Below are 14,449 nucleotides of genomic sequence, written 5' to 3'. Positions count from 1 at the left end.
TTGGATACCTGCCTTCTTTGAGCCTCAGTTTCTTTATCTCCCTTAATGGGGACAATAGTGTTCGACTGGTTCTAACAACTTCAGAAGATTTTCATGACAGTAAAATAAAAAATTCATTCAACATAAACATTTACTAAGTGCTGAACTATATACCAAGTACTGAGCTATGTGTTGGGAAGGTAAAGACAAAAACATATTATCTAGGCCCTCAGGAAGATTACAATAATTGTCATCAGAAATGCAAGTGGAACTATTTACAGAATTGTTTTTGGTTTGTTTGGTTGAATGAAAGTAATTGAACATATTTATTTGATTAAATGGTAGCTGCTAAAATTAAAACATGCTGTGAATATAAAAAGAGGTAGAAGATGTGAAATTATTTTTAAAAACTGAAGATACTGTACACATGAGGAATCTGATAACATTGTGATGTTTCCTTACAGTTAGACTAATTAGCCTGTCATGATCTGAACCTGAGAAGATGGGGATGGAAGCATGAACACCGTATTTTACACATCACAAAGCCATGAATTATTTTCGAGGCCTGTTTCACTGAGTAGCTGTTAAGAATTAGAAATACTGTGATTCCATGAGTCTAACGCCTGTTGGTTTGTAATGATAAAAGAGTCTTGGTTTTACAACATTCCAAGGCACTTAAAATTCTTGCAGGAGTTTTGTGAAATTTCCAAATACTGACCATATTTTGGTTTTTTAAAGAAGTATATCATTTGTGGAAAGGGGAGTCAACAAATTGTGAGAATGAGTTCTGTTCTGAATTAAATCGTGTCCTCCAAAAAAGATATGTTGAAGTACTAACCCCTGGTACCTGTGAACATGAGATTGTTTGGAAATACGGCCTTTTAAGATGGAGTAGGGTGCGTTCTAATCCCCCTCAAGTGGTGTGTTATAAAAGAGGAGACCAGCACAGGGGATGACACTATGTGAAGACGCATCATTAGGCCAAGGGACGCTAACGATCAGTGACAGCCACCAGAAGCTGGGAGCGAGGCACAGAGCAGTTCTTCTCTCAGAGCCTCAGGAGGACATGAAATGGCTGATAGCCCGATTTGGACTTCTAGCCTCCAGAACTGTGAGACAATGAATTTCTGTTCTTTAAAGCACCCACCGTATGGTATTTTGCTAATGGCAGCTCTAGGAAACTATGATAGGTACCTCCGCTCTGAAAAGGTTGGAGATCAGTAGATTAGACCACTTTCTAACATAATGAAGAAGAAAATTGGAAGTTTTTTAAAAAATTATATTGGAAAAGATAGAAATCTAAAATATCTTTAAAAGAGGGTTTACTAGTTTTCAGTTACTTCAGGAAGTGAGTTGAGTGTAGTGTGATTTCCTATCTTGGCCAGCAGAGGTCTCCATATGCCTCCTGAAGTCAATTTATTCATGGAGGCCTATTTCGGGAAAGAGCATGAGACCAGTGAGTGGCCAGGTCAAGGACAGCACAGGTCACAGCCTGGGAGGGCAGCAGGTTTCTGAGATTTCACTCAAGGTTTTCAGCAGATGTGCCCATATCAATAATACTTGTTCTGTGCCAGGCATAAGAGATAGACTCTGAGGATGCTCTTCCTGTATCTCAGCTGAGGCTTCTCTGCAACTCATGTCAAAGGCACATCAGTTTAGGGGTGTGCACAGTTGAGATATTTGCAAAGAATGTGGGGTCAGTCTTGTGACTCGCCAATGGGAAGTAGTGGAAATGACAGCATGCCAGTTCCAAGCTTAGGCCTTAAGAGTCTTTGTGAGCTTCTGTTGTCTGCTAGAGGGATGTAAGAAACTAATGGCTAAGAGCTCAGTTGCCCCAGGTGACTGCCAGCAGATCCTCAGAATCCTGAACCCCTAGCTGAGCCACCTGGCAGATGCAGGAACAAGCCCAAGAGAGATTAGATGGACCCAGCATATTTCAGAACTTCCCTGCAGATCTGCAGATAAACAGTCAATAATAAATAGCTAACATTTTGAGGCCACTAGGTTTTGGTGAGGTTTATTACACCACAATAGCAAGGTGACACACCCTAATTACAATCATAGCAATCATAAGGTGATCACTGATAACATTCCTGATGCTTATGGAAGCAGTATAAGACAACTCTTTCTCTACGATATTAATGCTCTTTATCAACCTACTATATTTGTATATGAAATGTACACCAGGAAGCAAAATGTTAACTCACAATCCTTCTGCTATGCACTCTAGTGAAAGGACATTTCCTCTTAATTCCTCTTTGTGACTTGTGTTGCCTTCTGGAGTTAAAAACGTTGGTGGCCTCTCTCTACTTGGTTTAGCTGCAAAGAAGAAAATCAATATGCATTAAAGGTTATGAATTTCTAGTTATGAATATTTCTAGAAACACAGCTCACTGTCAAAATAGCTGTCTAAAATTTTCAGCCCTTTTCTAAACCATTTAACATTGAGTGTGAAATTTGTTAAGCTACACATACACACACTCTACCTTGAAAATAGCCATCGCTCACGCAGTGAATGAGGAATAGAGGCAATTCTGGTTATATGAGCACTGATAGTAAGGCCTTGTTTTCCTTTGGTATATTTTCTTAATTTGGGTTAGGTTTTTATGGATTTTCTATGGGTTGAAGTATTTTTAAAATGTAGAAAGAGAGGAAAATCCTGTTATCTAACTACATGTCCCATAAGATTATGGTTCAGGTCAAAGTAAGAATTAACTATCACCTGGAAGGAGCCCTGGTGGCACAGTGGTTAAGAACTCAGCTGCTAACCAAAAGGTTGGCAGTTTGAACCTACTAGCTGCTCAGTGGAAACCCTACAGGGTAGTACTACTCTGCCCTATACGGTCACTATGAGTCGGAATCAACTCGATGGCAACGGGTTTTTGTTTTTGTTTTTTTTTTTGAATCATCTGGAAAACGTTAAGACTTTTAGGAAAGATACGATTATGGAAAACTTATTTTGGTTTATACTGGTGACAATGATATCGTCAATTTTGCCAGATTAATCATGGAGATACCATATTTTCATGCAAATAAAGCATGTATTATACTTTTTTTTTGCCAACCACGGTATGCCAGCACTATTTCATTTAGTTTCATCATTTCCGCCTGTTATATGTGTGGGTGTGTTATTTACATGGGAGTGTTATTTGTGCAAAAATACAGTAAATCTGTGGGGAATACTTAACACATCAAGACCCCGAACAGTACATTTTATGGACAACAAAACAAAACTAGAGAATGTCTGATTGAGATCTGGAAATTGTACTCCATAAATTAAAATCATGGTGGCTTTAAATACATTGAAATTGATTTCCTCAATGAAAAAATAAAGAGGACCCCAAGATATGAAGAAGCTATTTTGGAAGTTAGAGATCTTAGGAAGATTTATATAAGCTACATTCCTTTTTATGGAGGCCTTTTCAATCGGTGGAAACCCTTTTGGCACAGTGATTAAGAATTCGACTAACCAAAAGGTCAGCAGTTCAAATCCACTAGGCGCTCCTTGGAAACCTTACGGGGCAATTCGACTTTGTCCTATAGGGTTGCGATGAGTCGGAATTGGCTGGACAGTGGGTTTGGTGTGTGTGTGTGTTTTTTTTTTTTTCAATCTGTGACCTTATCTCCTGATGGCCTTTCTGAAAAACTTGAAGTGGAAAATATACCATCTTAAGGTTCTAAAGCCCTTGACAGTTTTCAAAACACTTTCATGCATTATGTCTATTTGATGCTCACAGATACTGAATAAAAAAGTAATCTATGAATTATTCCATTTCTCAGGAAAAAACCAAAAACCTGAATGCCAGAGAAGGTTACTTCAGAGACAACAGAGTTTTCCTAAGATGTTAAAAATTTGGGGGGAAACCATATCTCTCTGAAACCACTTTGGGAACTCTTTGGGGCCTGTATTTTTCAGAAGTACATTAAAATAAAATAAAGGCAGGAGGTGTGGCATGTCTACTCTGTTCATAGAAGGCACTTTAATGTTTTTTAATTTACATCTCAAGGATGAAAAACTAATACAGCAGATATTCTATCTTATAGATAATTAAGATGGCCCAGTATCCAGAGCCTGCCATTTTCATTCACAGACTCTACACTTTGGATTTCTCTTTAGGAAATCAAATTCTTTTCTGTTTAAAAGAGTGAAATTAAATTATGTATATTTTTTATATATATTTAAGAATATCTCAAGATAATAACTTGATTTTAAACAAAACTAAGAGAAATACTATTGCTCATTATATTGATAATGTCATGTGAAAACAGATGGGAAATGTGATGATTTATTTTGAAATTGCACTTAATGTTAGTTGTCAAAGGTTACTAAGAGTTTGAGAGTTAGTAATCTAGCAGGTTAATACACACTGCCTATTTTTATTTAGCTCACAAGAAAACATTTACGGAAAGGACAAAAAACAAAAACTATATTTCTAAATGTGCATGAAAGATTTTTTTCAAACCATGCAAAATGGTTCTTTACATGAAAACAGTTAGAAATAATTCTCATTATTATACATACACCATGGAAAATGTTTTAGTGACATATATTTGAAGGTTTACAACTACAATATCATACAACATACATTTATACTAGTAGTATTAAACATGTAATTAGAAATTTCATCAAGAAATAAGGTTAAATAGCCATGGAGGTGAAGTTAGTGAACTAAATTCTACAATGAAGGAGAGAGTGTCGGTTACAATCACCATAACTCACCACTATAAAACTCAGTGTCACTCAAATTAGCAGCTATAGTGTCATTCAATTCATCCACTGAAATAAACAGAATATCATGAAGAATGCACAAAGTAGGGGAGGAGGGTCAAAAAAATATTGGGCAACAAAAGCAAATGAATACAGCTATGCTGATGAAGTCTCATCCCTGCGAAGTAAAAACGGCTTCACATTGTACATGACTAACTCGCTCATTCACTCAGCCACCCCCAACCGGCAATATGCGACATAACTTAAGTAGCAGGACTATCAAGTAAAAGGTATCCTGTGACATAAAGCACACCCAAATACTCAGAATACCAAGTATATTCTGAAGGTTAATTCAAAACCAGTAGTGGCCATAAAAGAAGAATAAGTACAACAACAAAAGAGTAAAATACAATACTTAGGGTATGCTTACTCTTTTCTTTGCCAGGTAGGTTCCTGAGCAATGAACCCGTTTACTTCAAAGTGGGTAGTATTAAGGATTTAATCATAGTTAATACTTAATATATTCTACTCATACTTGTAAGTGTCATTGAAAGAGAGATTCAAGAAGCTGAAGTCTTACCTGAAATCACCTTCACAGAAATAGGTTGCTTCTGCTGTATGGTTTGAGTGTGATTAAACCTGGCATAACAGATATAGTCTTCGCGGGTGTCCTCTGGGAGAACATTGGAAAAATAAAGGTCCCCATTTAGACCCTGGGAAACTCTTTCACTTTGTGGGAGTCTTTGAAAGGCTAGAGAAAGGCAAAGAGACAAGGTAAAAATCATTCCATCATAAAATAGCCACTTTGCAGATCGGCGAGATGAATGTATCTGTATAAACATTTCTTTCACTAATAGTTCCGTGAACTTCCCTTGAATAATTCTTTTCTCTCTAAATCTCTTTGAATAAAAGCAAATAGCTGTAAAAAAAAAAAAAAATGACACATTAAAACTTCATCTGTACCTGTCTGACCCCAATTTCTCTGCATGCAGGCAGAGATGAGATTAGAGTTACATAGTCAAGTGTTTTATTAATCGAGTGAAAATTGAAAAAAAATTTTACAAACAGAGTTGGCATGGCTTTTCTTCATGTTTAAATTATTACCCAGTTGTTAAGCACATAGACACACATGCCTTAGAAAATGCATTAAGGAAGCTTCTAAGGATACTTAGGAAACCCTGGTGGCGTAGTGGTTAAGTGCTACTGCTGCTAACCAGAGGGTCAGCAGTTCGAATCTGCCAGGCGTTCCTTGGAAACTCTATCCTATAGGGTCACTATGAGTCAGAATCGACTCGACGGCACTGGGTTTGGTTTTTTGGTTTGAAGGATACTTACCATGGGTACTATCTACACACCATAGTTAGAAACCAAATACTCTGAGAGTACCTAACCATGAACTGGAGCCCTGGCGGTACAGTGGTTAAGAGCTCAGGCTGTTAACCAAAAGATCAGCAGTTCCAATCCACCAGCCGCTCCTTGGAAACCTTGTAGGGCAGTTCTGCTCTGTCCTATAGGCTCATTATGAGTTGGAATCAACTCGATGGCAACAGGTTTGGTTTTCTTTTCTCTTTTTTTTTTTTTGGTTTAACCGTGAGCTAGGCCCTGTGCTAGGTGTTAGGCATACCAGAGACCTTGCTCTGTCTGAGCCGTCAGGCAATAAAATGAACAATTAACAATAGGGTACAATGATAGCAATATTTAATGTGTGACCTGCCTCCCACTTCTAGTCTCTACTCTTTCTTTTCTGAATTACGTGTCACCTTCTAACATACTGGAAACCCTGGTGGCGTAGTAAAGTGCTACAGCTGCTAACCAAAGGGTTGGCAGTTTGAATCTGCCAGGCGCTCCTTGGAAACTCTATGGGGCAGTTCTACTCTGGCCCATAGGGTTGCTATGAGTCAGAATCGACTCGACGGCACTGCGTTTGGTTTTTGGTTTTTCTAACATACTGTAAATTTTACTTATCTTCGACCTACCCAGCAGCACCTCTCAAGACAGGTCTGGCAGTCTACTTTCGAAAGGTCACAGCCTTGAAAACTCTATGGGGCACAGTTCTACTCTGTACACATGGGGTCCCCATGAGTCGGAATCGACTTGCTAGCAACCAACAACAACAACCAACCAGTTAACCAGTTGCTGTCGATTTGCCAACTTGTGGTGATCCCATGTATGTCAGAGTAGAACCGTGCTCCACGGGGTTTTCAGTGGCTGATTTTTGGAAGTAGATTGCGAGACATTTCTTCTGAGGTGCTTCTGGGTGGACTCGAACCTCAACCTTTCAGTGAGCAGCCAAGCTTGTTAACCATTTGCACTGCTCAGGGACTTCTTATCATATTCATGGCTTATTGCCTGCCTCCCTACCCTAGAATTTGAGCAAAGGAGGGCAGAGACCTTCTTCTACTTTATCCACTGTTCTAACACTGGAACAGTGCCTGGCCCTTAATAGAGGCACCGTAAATACTCCAGCAGGATTAAATGACTGGCTGCCAGCCCTCTGCCTTTCCAGTTTCCAGCATGACAATTTATTTTCCCTCACATCCGGCTAAGAAACCATCTAGCCTTAGGCACAGGGAAAGACTTTCTAAATGGATTAAGAATGCAGGGAGGTGGGATCAAGGATCTGTGCGTGAGTTTACACTTGTCTGGCTAACATAAGCGTGGAGCTTAACTGTGGAAACTCCTGAGCCCGGAAGTGAGAGAACTAGGAGACGCCGCACATCCCTCAAGCCAGGTGTTATATCCTGGAAGGATTTCTTTCTCCAGCTAGACTCCAGCAGTTGTGCTTCTCCTGCCACAGGTGCCTCGTCTGTATTTCATAAAAATGTAAAAGTATGGTTAAAAGCCTGCACTCTTTCTGTGGCAGGAAAAGGGAGGGAAACATGGAGTTAGAATTTGAAAGAAAGTTAACCAATTTTTTGATCAGGATGGGAGTTTGATTCAAACAAAACAAAAAAACCCAAATCCATTGCCATCAAGTCTATTCTAACTCATAGCAACCCTATAGGAACTACCCAATAGGATTTCCAAGGAGTGGCTGGTGGACTCAAACTGCCAACCTTTCGGTTAGCAGCCAAGTTCTTAAGCACTGCAAGCACCAGAGCTCTGGGGTTTGCTTAAAAAAACCCCAAAACCCGTTTGATTAGTGGTCATAAATTAATGGGTTTAAGTTGCTTAACCTTTAGGGAAAGAAGTGTTTTAAAAATAATTCAGAAAAATAATGTATATTAATTTAATGAATATGAAGAGTTGTCGTCCCTTCCATTTCTCCTTTTGTCCTTTTATTGTTGAATGAATGTTGGTAGATCAGATTAAAGAAAATGGGACTGCACCAGGGGGACACTTTGCCTTTTGAGTTCCTTTGCATTACATATGAAAACAGTGCAAGGAGATGTGGATAACTATGTAATGTCGTCTTGCAAGTAGAATGCTATACTGATCTGAATTTTTCTCATATTCCAGGTGCAACTCCACTTGAAAATTCAAGGTGTTTTGCCAAGAACCTAAAAATGGATGTAAAGCTAGCAGTGCAATGTGGAAAAGCAACAGTTACACGTTCAGATGATTTTGAGACTTTACAAGTGCCACATCCCCCTACCTCATTCAGAGTAAAAGCCAAAGTCCTTTCTATTGAGCGCCTGTGGCCTTTCTGACCCGGTCTGTCACTGTCCCCTGCCGCGTGCGGTCTGGCCATACTGGCCTCCTTGCTGGTCTTTACACATACTGGATAGGCTCCTGCCTTAGGGCAGACACCTAGGGCCATGGGCATGCTCACTCATTTTTTTCAGGTTTCCAAAGGACATTTGGTAAGAGGTCTTCCCTCACTACCACATTTAAAGCAGTGCCCGTCAGTATCACTCTCTTTCCTCTTAATTCTGTTTTATTTTTCCTCAGAGCACTTATCCTCAGCTGACACATATTTACTAAATGCATGTATTGTCTGCCCCTCCCTCTCACACCCCTGTTGCCAAGAATATAAGCTCCATGAAAGCAAGGAATTTGTATTGTTTATTTAAAGCAGTGCCTGGCATATGGTAGGTGCTCAATAATACCGGTGGAGTCAGTGAATGAAATGGCTGTTATTTGTTTCAGTGAGCATTTATTTTCCTGAGCATCTCTAAAACATTTTATAAATCACAAAAGGCAGTAATTTATCATAACAAGTCAATAATCATAAGACTCTTGAAGAAAAGTTCATTTTTTAAAAACTTACAATTATCCATCCAGAATATTATAGGTGGTGGTAATCCAATTGGAGGCCTGCAAGGAAGTACTAAAGGCTGACCATTTCGAAGTATCATTGGTTCAAGTTTTTCTTTGGTCCACAATGGTGATCCTATTAAATATAATATTAACTGCTAAAGTTCTCTCTGCTTTGAAAAATAAAGACATTTTATAAAAAGATACATTTTATAAAAAGTTCATTTTTCTAAACTTTTAGGGAAATAATAACTTAGAATTTATGTACATTAAAATAACTACAAAATTTTTATATACAGGGTTAAAAAATATATACAGGGTTGGAAAGTAAAATAAATGTAAGACAAATAACAATTCTCACTCATTGCCATTAAAAGTATAAATTCTGACTCAGTAATTCTAAGTCTAGAAATTTATACTAACTAAATCATTCAAATGGTACATAAGAATTTTGCTGCAAGCATTTTCTTTTCCTTAAAACAGAAAACACTTAAATGTCAAAAGATTTGTTAAATAAACAATCGCACATTTACACCTTTGAATACTGTATGGCATTATATATATTATGTAAGTATACCTACTGATAAGATTAACATGAAAATATACATGATACACTGATGTCAGAAAGGTTATAAAATAGTACTTCAGAATGAGTTCCTTTTAAACACATACATACATACATACATATCTGCCTAGGAAAAAATGGAAACAAAAATTTGAGCAGCGATTAGGATTCACGAGTAATTTTTCAGTTTCTTTTTGGTTTATTTGAAATTAATTTTTTCTATAATAAATACATATTCTACATGTAATAATTTTTTTAATTGTGATTTAGGTGAAGGTTTACAGAGCAAATTAGTTTCTCATTAAACAATACACATGCTGTTTTGTGACATTGGTTGCCAACCCCTCAATGTGTCAACACTCTCCCCTTCTTGAACTTGTATTCCCCATTTCCATTCATGCGTCTTTCCTGTCGCCTCCTGCCTTCTTGTCCTTGCTCCTGGACTGGTGTGCCCACTTAATCTTGTATACATGGTTGAGCTACATGTATTATTGTTTGTTTTATGGGCCTGTCTAATCTTTGGCTGAAGTGTAAAAAAAAATTTTTAAATGACCAGAACTGCAAATGGTCACCGTTCTTTTAATACATCATCCCAAGGTTGTTGAGAGCATTTACGTAATGACCAGTGCAAAAAAGCCAAAATAATATCAAGGTATTGAGGCCACTCTATTTCTCGTGAAATTTGAAAACAAAAATGTTTACTGAAACAGCACTTAGATCTCAATTACCCATTCCATCCTGAACTTATTTCCACCTGACTAGGGGAAGTTTGCTCGTACATAAAATACATGAGAAATAGCTAATTAGATTAATTCTGGGAAGAAACATTTTTCTCAACCCTGCTTTTTCACTCAGTACCTGTATCGAAGGCACATTGGATTACCAAAGCATGAGGGTGAGGCACTTGTTAGGACAAAGTAGAAAAGAGGAATAATTTTAATGCAAAATAAAGTCAGAATATTGGAAGCAATTCCATTATTTTCTAGTAATAGTATTTGGATGCTGTAACAGATGCTGAGTCTTGGAGCAATACTTTAAAAAGCATGACGTTTGGTTGACAAGTCTCACTTACTAGATGGACGGATGACAATATTATTAGAAATTGCAGCCCCGCGTTCATTCCTGGCTGTACACTGATAGACGCCTTCATAGGTCTCCGCTTTCCCCTCACTCATAATGTTGATTACGAGGGTTCCTGAGCCAGGGTTCATGGTGACCAGAGGGTCCTTATCTATGTCAAAATGAGTCCCATTACGTGTCCAGGAGAAGCTGCCCAACACATAAAGGGTTAAACTGGTTAATGGTCTAGAAAAACAAGATTATTTATTTTGTTAACAAATTCCTAGAAGTTTTGTAGGTTTCTAGAAATAAGGACTAGATTTAATATTCGGTAAAAGAGCAATAGGCCCCCATATCTAAAACGCTTCATTGAATCATGACTTAGAAAAAGTGCTGGTTGTACCTTTTAAGGGGCATGTTTTCATTAGAACCGGCCCAAATCTGACTGAATAAGAAAATCATACACACAAAGTGCCTGTTATTTTTCAAAGGGAAAAAAAAGGAGCAGGTCTCCCAGGCATAAGCTCTTAGAGCTTTATTAGCATTTTTATTGTAAACTCCATTGTTCATTGACTTGATAACCTGTCTATAAAACTTTGCTCCAGGCTGAAATGTGACAAGAAAGCCCTCTGCATGATATATATGTGTATTTGTACATATATCTATATATATAATTGATCAGACTAGTTTCAAGTTACCAAAATGAAAAGCATAGGTTGGAAGGAGAGAAAAAGATAGGAGTTCATTGTTGTTTTAAATATTGGTTATTAAAAATGGTGATTCTATATAATACATATTTTGAGAGTTTTAAATTCTAGAAATGATTTTGTGAATTCCTTAGGAAGTATTCCAATTGTCAGCTGAGGTTATTCGTTCTCATTTTAAGTGAAAGGTTGCTTTTAGAGTCACAGCACTCATGTAATTAAATACTTCCAAACTAGTCATGAATCATCAATGGCCATGCTCATATGAAGGCATGGATCTCTAAACTTCACTGTTTTCCAGGCCCACCTGGATTTCCCTGCCTATTGCTTCTTCTGCTGGATAAGCAGTGGTTGTCACAACTTGGGAGCAGGGATGGTGGTGGTTACTGGCATCTAGTGGGTAGAGGCTAAGGATGCTGCTAAGTGTAATGCACATGACAACCTCCAACAACAAAGAGATATTCAGCCCCAAATATTAATAGTGCTGAGGTTAAGAAGTAGCCCTGGTGGTGCAGTGATTAGGAGCTTGGATGCCAACCAAAAGGTCAGCAGTTTGAATCTACCAGTTGCTCCTTGGAAAACCTATGGGGCAGTTCTACCCTCCTATAGAGTTGCTATGCATTGGAATCGACTAGATGGCAACAGGTTTGATGTGGTTTTTTTTTGGAGATTGAGAAACCCTGATTTACGTATTTAGGGGAGGTATTAAATTAAATGTGAATCTGATGGGTAATGCCACATTAGAGCCTGAGTAATAGAGAGTTTCCAATAATATGGCAGAACGTATTGTTTTGAAGCAAATCTTTGATGAAAGTTTTTGACATACTTAGGTATTTGTTGTTTGTTGTTGTTAGTTGCTGTGGCGTCAGTTCTGACTCATGGCAACCCCGTGCATTACAGAGTAGAACCGCTCCATAGGGTTTTCAAGGCTATGACCTTTTGGAAGCAGATCGCCAGGCCTTACTTCTGAGGCACCTCTGGGTGGGTCTGAGATGTCAACCTTTAGGTATTAGTCCAGTAGTCCATTTATGCTACCTAGGGACTGAGTAATTCTTTTTCAGGTGATAATCTGTGATAGTCTAACCAGATCCATAACAGACAAACTCAGATACACAATATTTAGAAACTTTCACTTCTTTACTTTAATAATGATAATCCAACTCTCCTAAACTCCCATGTATTACTGGACAAGTTACAGATTGCCCATTAACTATCTGTATGGCCTTGGCCAAATTACCTAACATAACTGGGCTTCAGTCTCCTCATCTGTAAAACATATTGGTTGGGCAAGATTATCTCTACGTTCCTCCCAACTCTCCAATACTACGCTGTGCTTATGTCAAGGTCCACATGGAGACTCCTGAGTACTGAACACTGCCAAGTTTGGAAAGCCATTTAGGACCACTATGGAGCTAGAAAAGATCTTAGAAATCATCAAATTCAACCTCTTCGTTTTACAGATGAGGAAAATAAGGCCCAGGGAAAAGGGGTTTACCCATGTCACTAGGTCATTAATGTCAGAACCACAATTAGAAGGCTCTTTCCCCATCTCTCCACCATATTTGCGCATCTTGCAGGAGAATATAAGTATGGAAATGCAGGAATCCAGGTTTTTAAGAAGAAAAAACTGATTTTAATTAAACCTATAGACAAAACAATGAACTTTCAAATGATACTTTAGGGATATGCAGGACCTGAGAAATTTATATCTTTGAGGGGCTAAAATGGACCAGCGGAGTTGGCTAGATGTACTTAGAGGTAATCTGAAGTCGTTTGCACTGAGAACTATCCAGCCAAGAAAGAAAGTGTTCTACATGGCCTAACTTATTCTACACGGATTTCTGAATTTATTTCTATATTCAGAGACTCCCCCTGACGGGTTCCAGTACTACAACAAAGCAGAAAGCATACTCACCTTGGAGGAGGTTTCCCTTTTGCCTCACACTGGATTACAATATTCTCCCGAGGGTCGATAATGTAATCTTTTGGAGACTGTTGGGTGATGGTTGGAGGTTGTACCACTTAATTGTAGAAAGAAGGACAACGTAAAACAAAAAAAGTTTAATATAATAGCAAGCATTTTTTTTTTCCATAGAAAAATCCTTTACTGTAGACTAAATATGCTCCAAATGTTTTTAGTAATTTCCACTGTGGCGGCACACAGCTCAGTAGATTTTCAACTAAAAGTCACTTAAAGCTGGCAAGTCAAGGCAGAACTGCCTTTTTTGGTAATTTTATGTGCACTCACAAACACTGTTTTTCACACCGAAAGTCTGGGAGAATAATTGCCAGCACAAGCCGAACATTAAGACAGTTTCTTTTCTGATGTAACGATGAGAAATTCCTCTGATGGGTACTTTGGTTCAAACAATGGCTTTCAATGAAATGTAAGTTAGGAGGTAAATGTGTGTTTCTCTTAGGAATGAGGTAATGTAAATTAATATACTTTGGCAAAAAAATTAATTTGGGAAGTTAATATCAAAAAGATTGTTAAATTGGAAACTTGACATGTCTTACTAAAGGCAGAAGGTAGGTGAATTAGGAACAAAGACAAAACAATTTTATTTAGAAGATAAACAGCTTGAGGAAGGTCCTTATTATGGGAGTCAATGTTTCCACTGCACTTTCCAAAGTGATATCTGGTTGTCTACTATCAAATCTTAGGGGGAAAATGGTTCTGACCCAGAACAATCTGATCTGAAGAAACCTGGCATCTGTGCTTCCATCTCTCCTGAAATTGCTCTAGCAGGTCAAAATCAGAGTGTTAGAGCAGAAAAGGAGTGAGAAATAATCTATACCTACTTCCTCTTCTGCTCAGCACAGCAAAACAACTCGCCTAGGAAGGCACAAAACAGAGAAGAGAAGTAAACTCTCCCAGCTGGCTCCTAGTAGAGAGTTAGCACCATGCCCAACTCCAGGGACAGCCATTTACATAGACCGGTGGGTCGCAACTGGGAGCAGAGTCTGGAGACAGTTTTGACTGTCACAACTGGGGGTGCTACTGGCATCTAGCAGGTGGAGCCAGGGATGCTGCTGCTAAACACCCTTCAATGCATAGGACAGCTCCCAGCAACAAAGAAGATTCTGTCAACGAATGTCAGTAGTGCCGCCATTGGGAAACCACGGCACCAACCATGGTGTGAGTGGTGCCCCTGAAACTGTGCCATGCGGTGGCCTTGCCCCAGTAGCTTTCTCCTGCGTCATGCAACTTCTCCCATGGCTCTCTCTTGGCCTCTC

At 38.6% G+C, this 14,449-nt stretch overlaps 1 protein-coding gene across 18 annotated transcripts in view; it reads right to left on the bottom strand.

Annotated features, from left to right (window-relative positions):
- NRCAM (neuronal cell adhesion molecule) overlaps positions 1-14,449 on the bottom strand; it is a 302,828-nt gene that overhangs the window by 66,129 nt on the left and 222,250 nt on the right. For 15 of the 18 annotated variants that reach the window (XM_049893835.1, XM_049893833.1, XM_049893851.1 and 12 more), the window contains 6 exons: positions 13,128-13,233; positions 10,522-10,718; positions 8,898-9,020; positions 5,268-5,438; positions 4,700-4,756; positions 2,187-2,298 (listed from right to left, as the gene is read on the bottom strand). In XM_049893835.1, coding sequence (XP_049749792.1) covers positions 2,187-2,298; positions 4,700-4,756; positions 5,268-5,438; positions 8,898-9,020; positions 10,522-10,718; positions 13,128-13,233 — 766 coding nt within the window. The remainder of the gene's footprint in view (positions 1-2,186; positions 2,299-4,699; positions 4,757-5,267; positions 5,439-8,897; positions 9,021-10,521; positions 10,719-13,127; positions 13,234-14,449) is intronic. The other 3 variants (XM_049893847.1, XM_049893848.1, XM_049893849.1) reach the window with 1 other exon arrangement.

This window comes from Elephas maximus, chromosome 8 (assembly GCF_024166365.1).
Source record: "Elephas maximus indicus isolate mEleMax1 chromosome 8, mEleMax1 primary haplotype, whole genome shotgun sequence".
Lineage (NCBI taxonomy): Eukaryota > Metazoa > Chordata > Mammalia > Proboscidea > Elephantidae > Elephas > Elephas maximus.
Note: the sequence above shows the minus strand (reverse complement) of the source record. Positions and strands in the feature narration are given on the sequence as shown.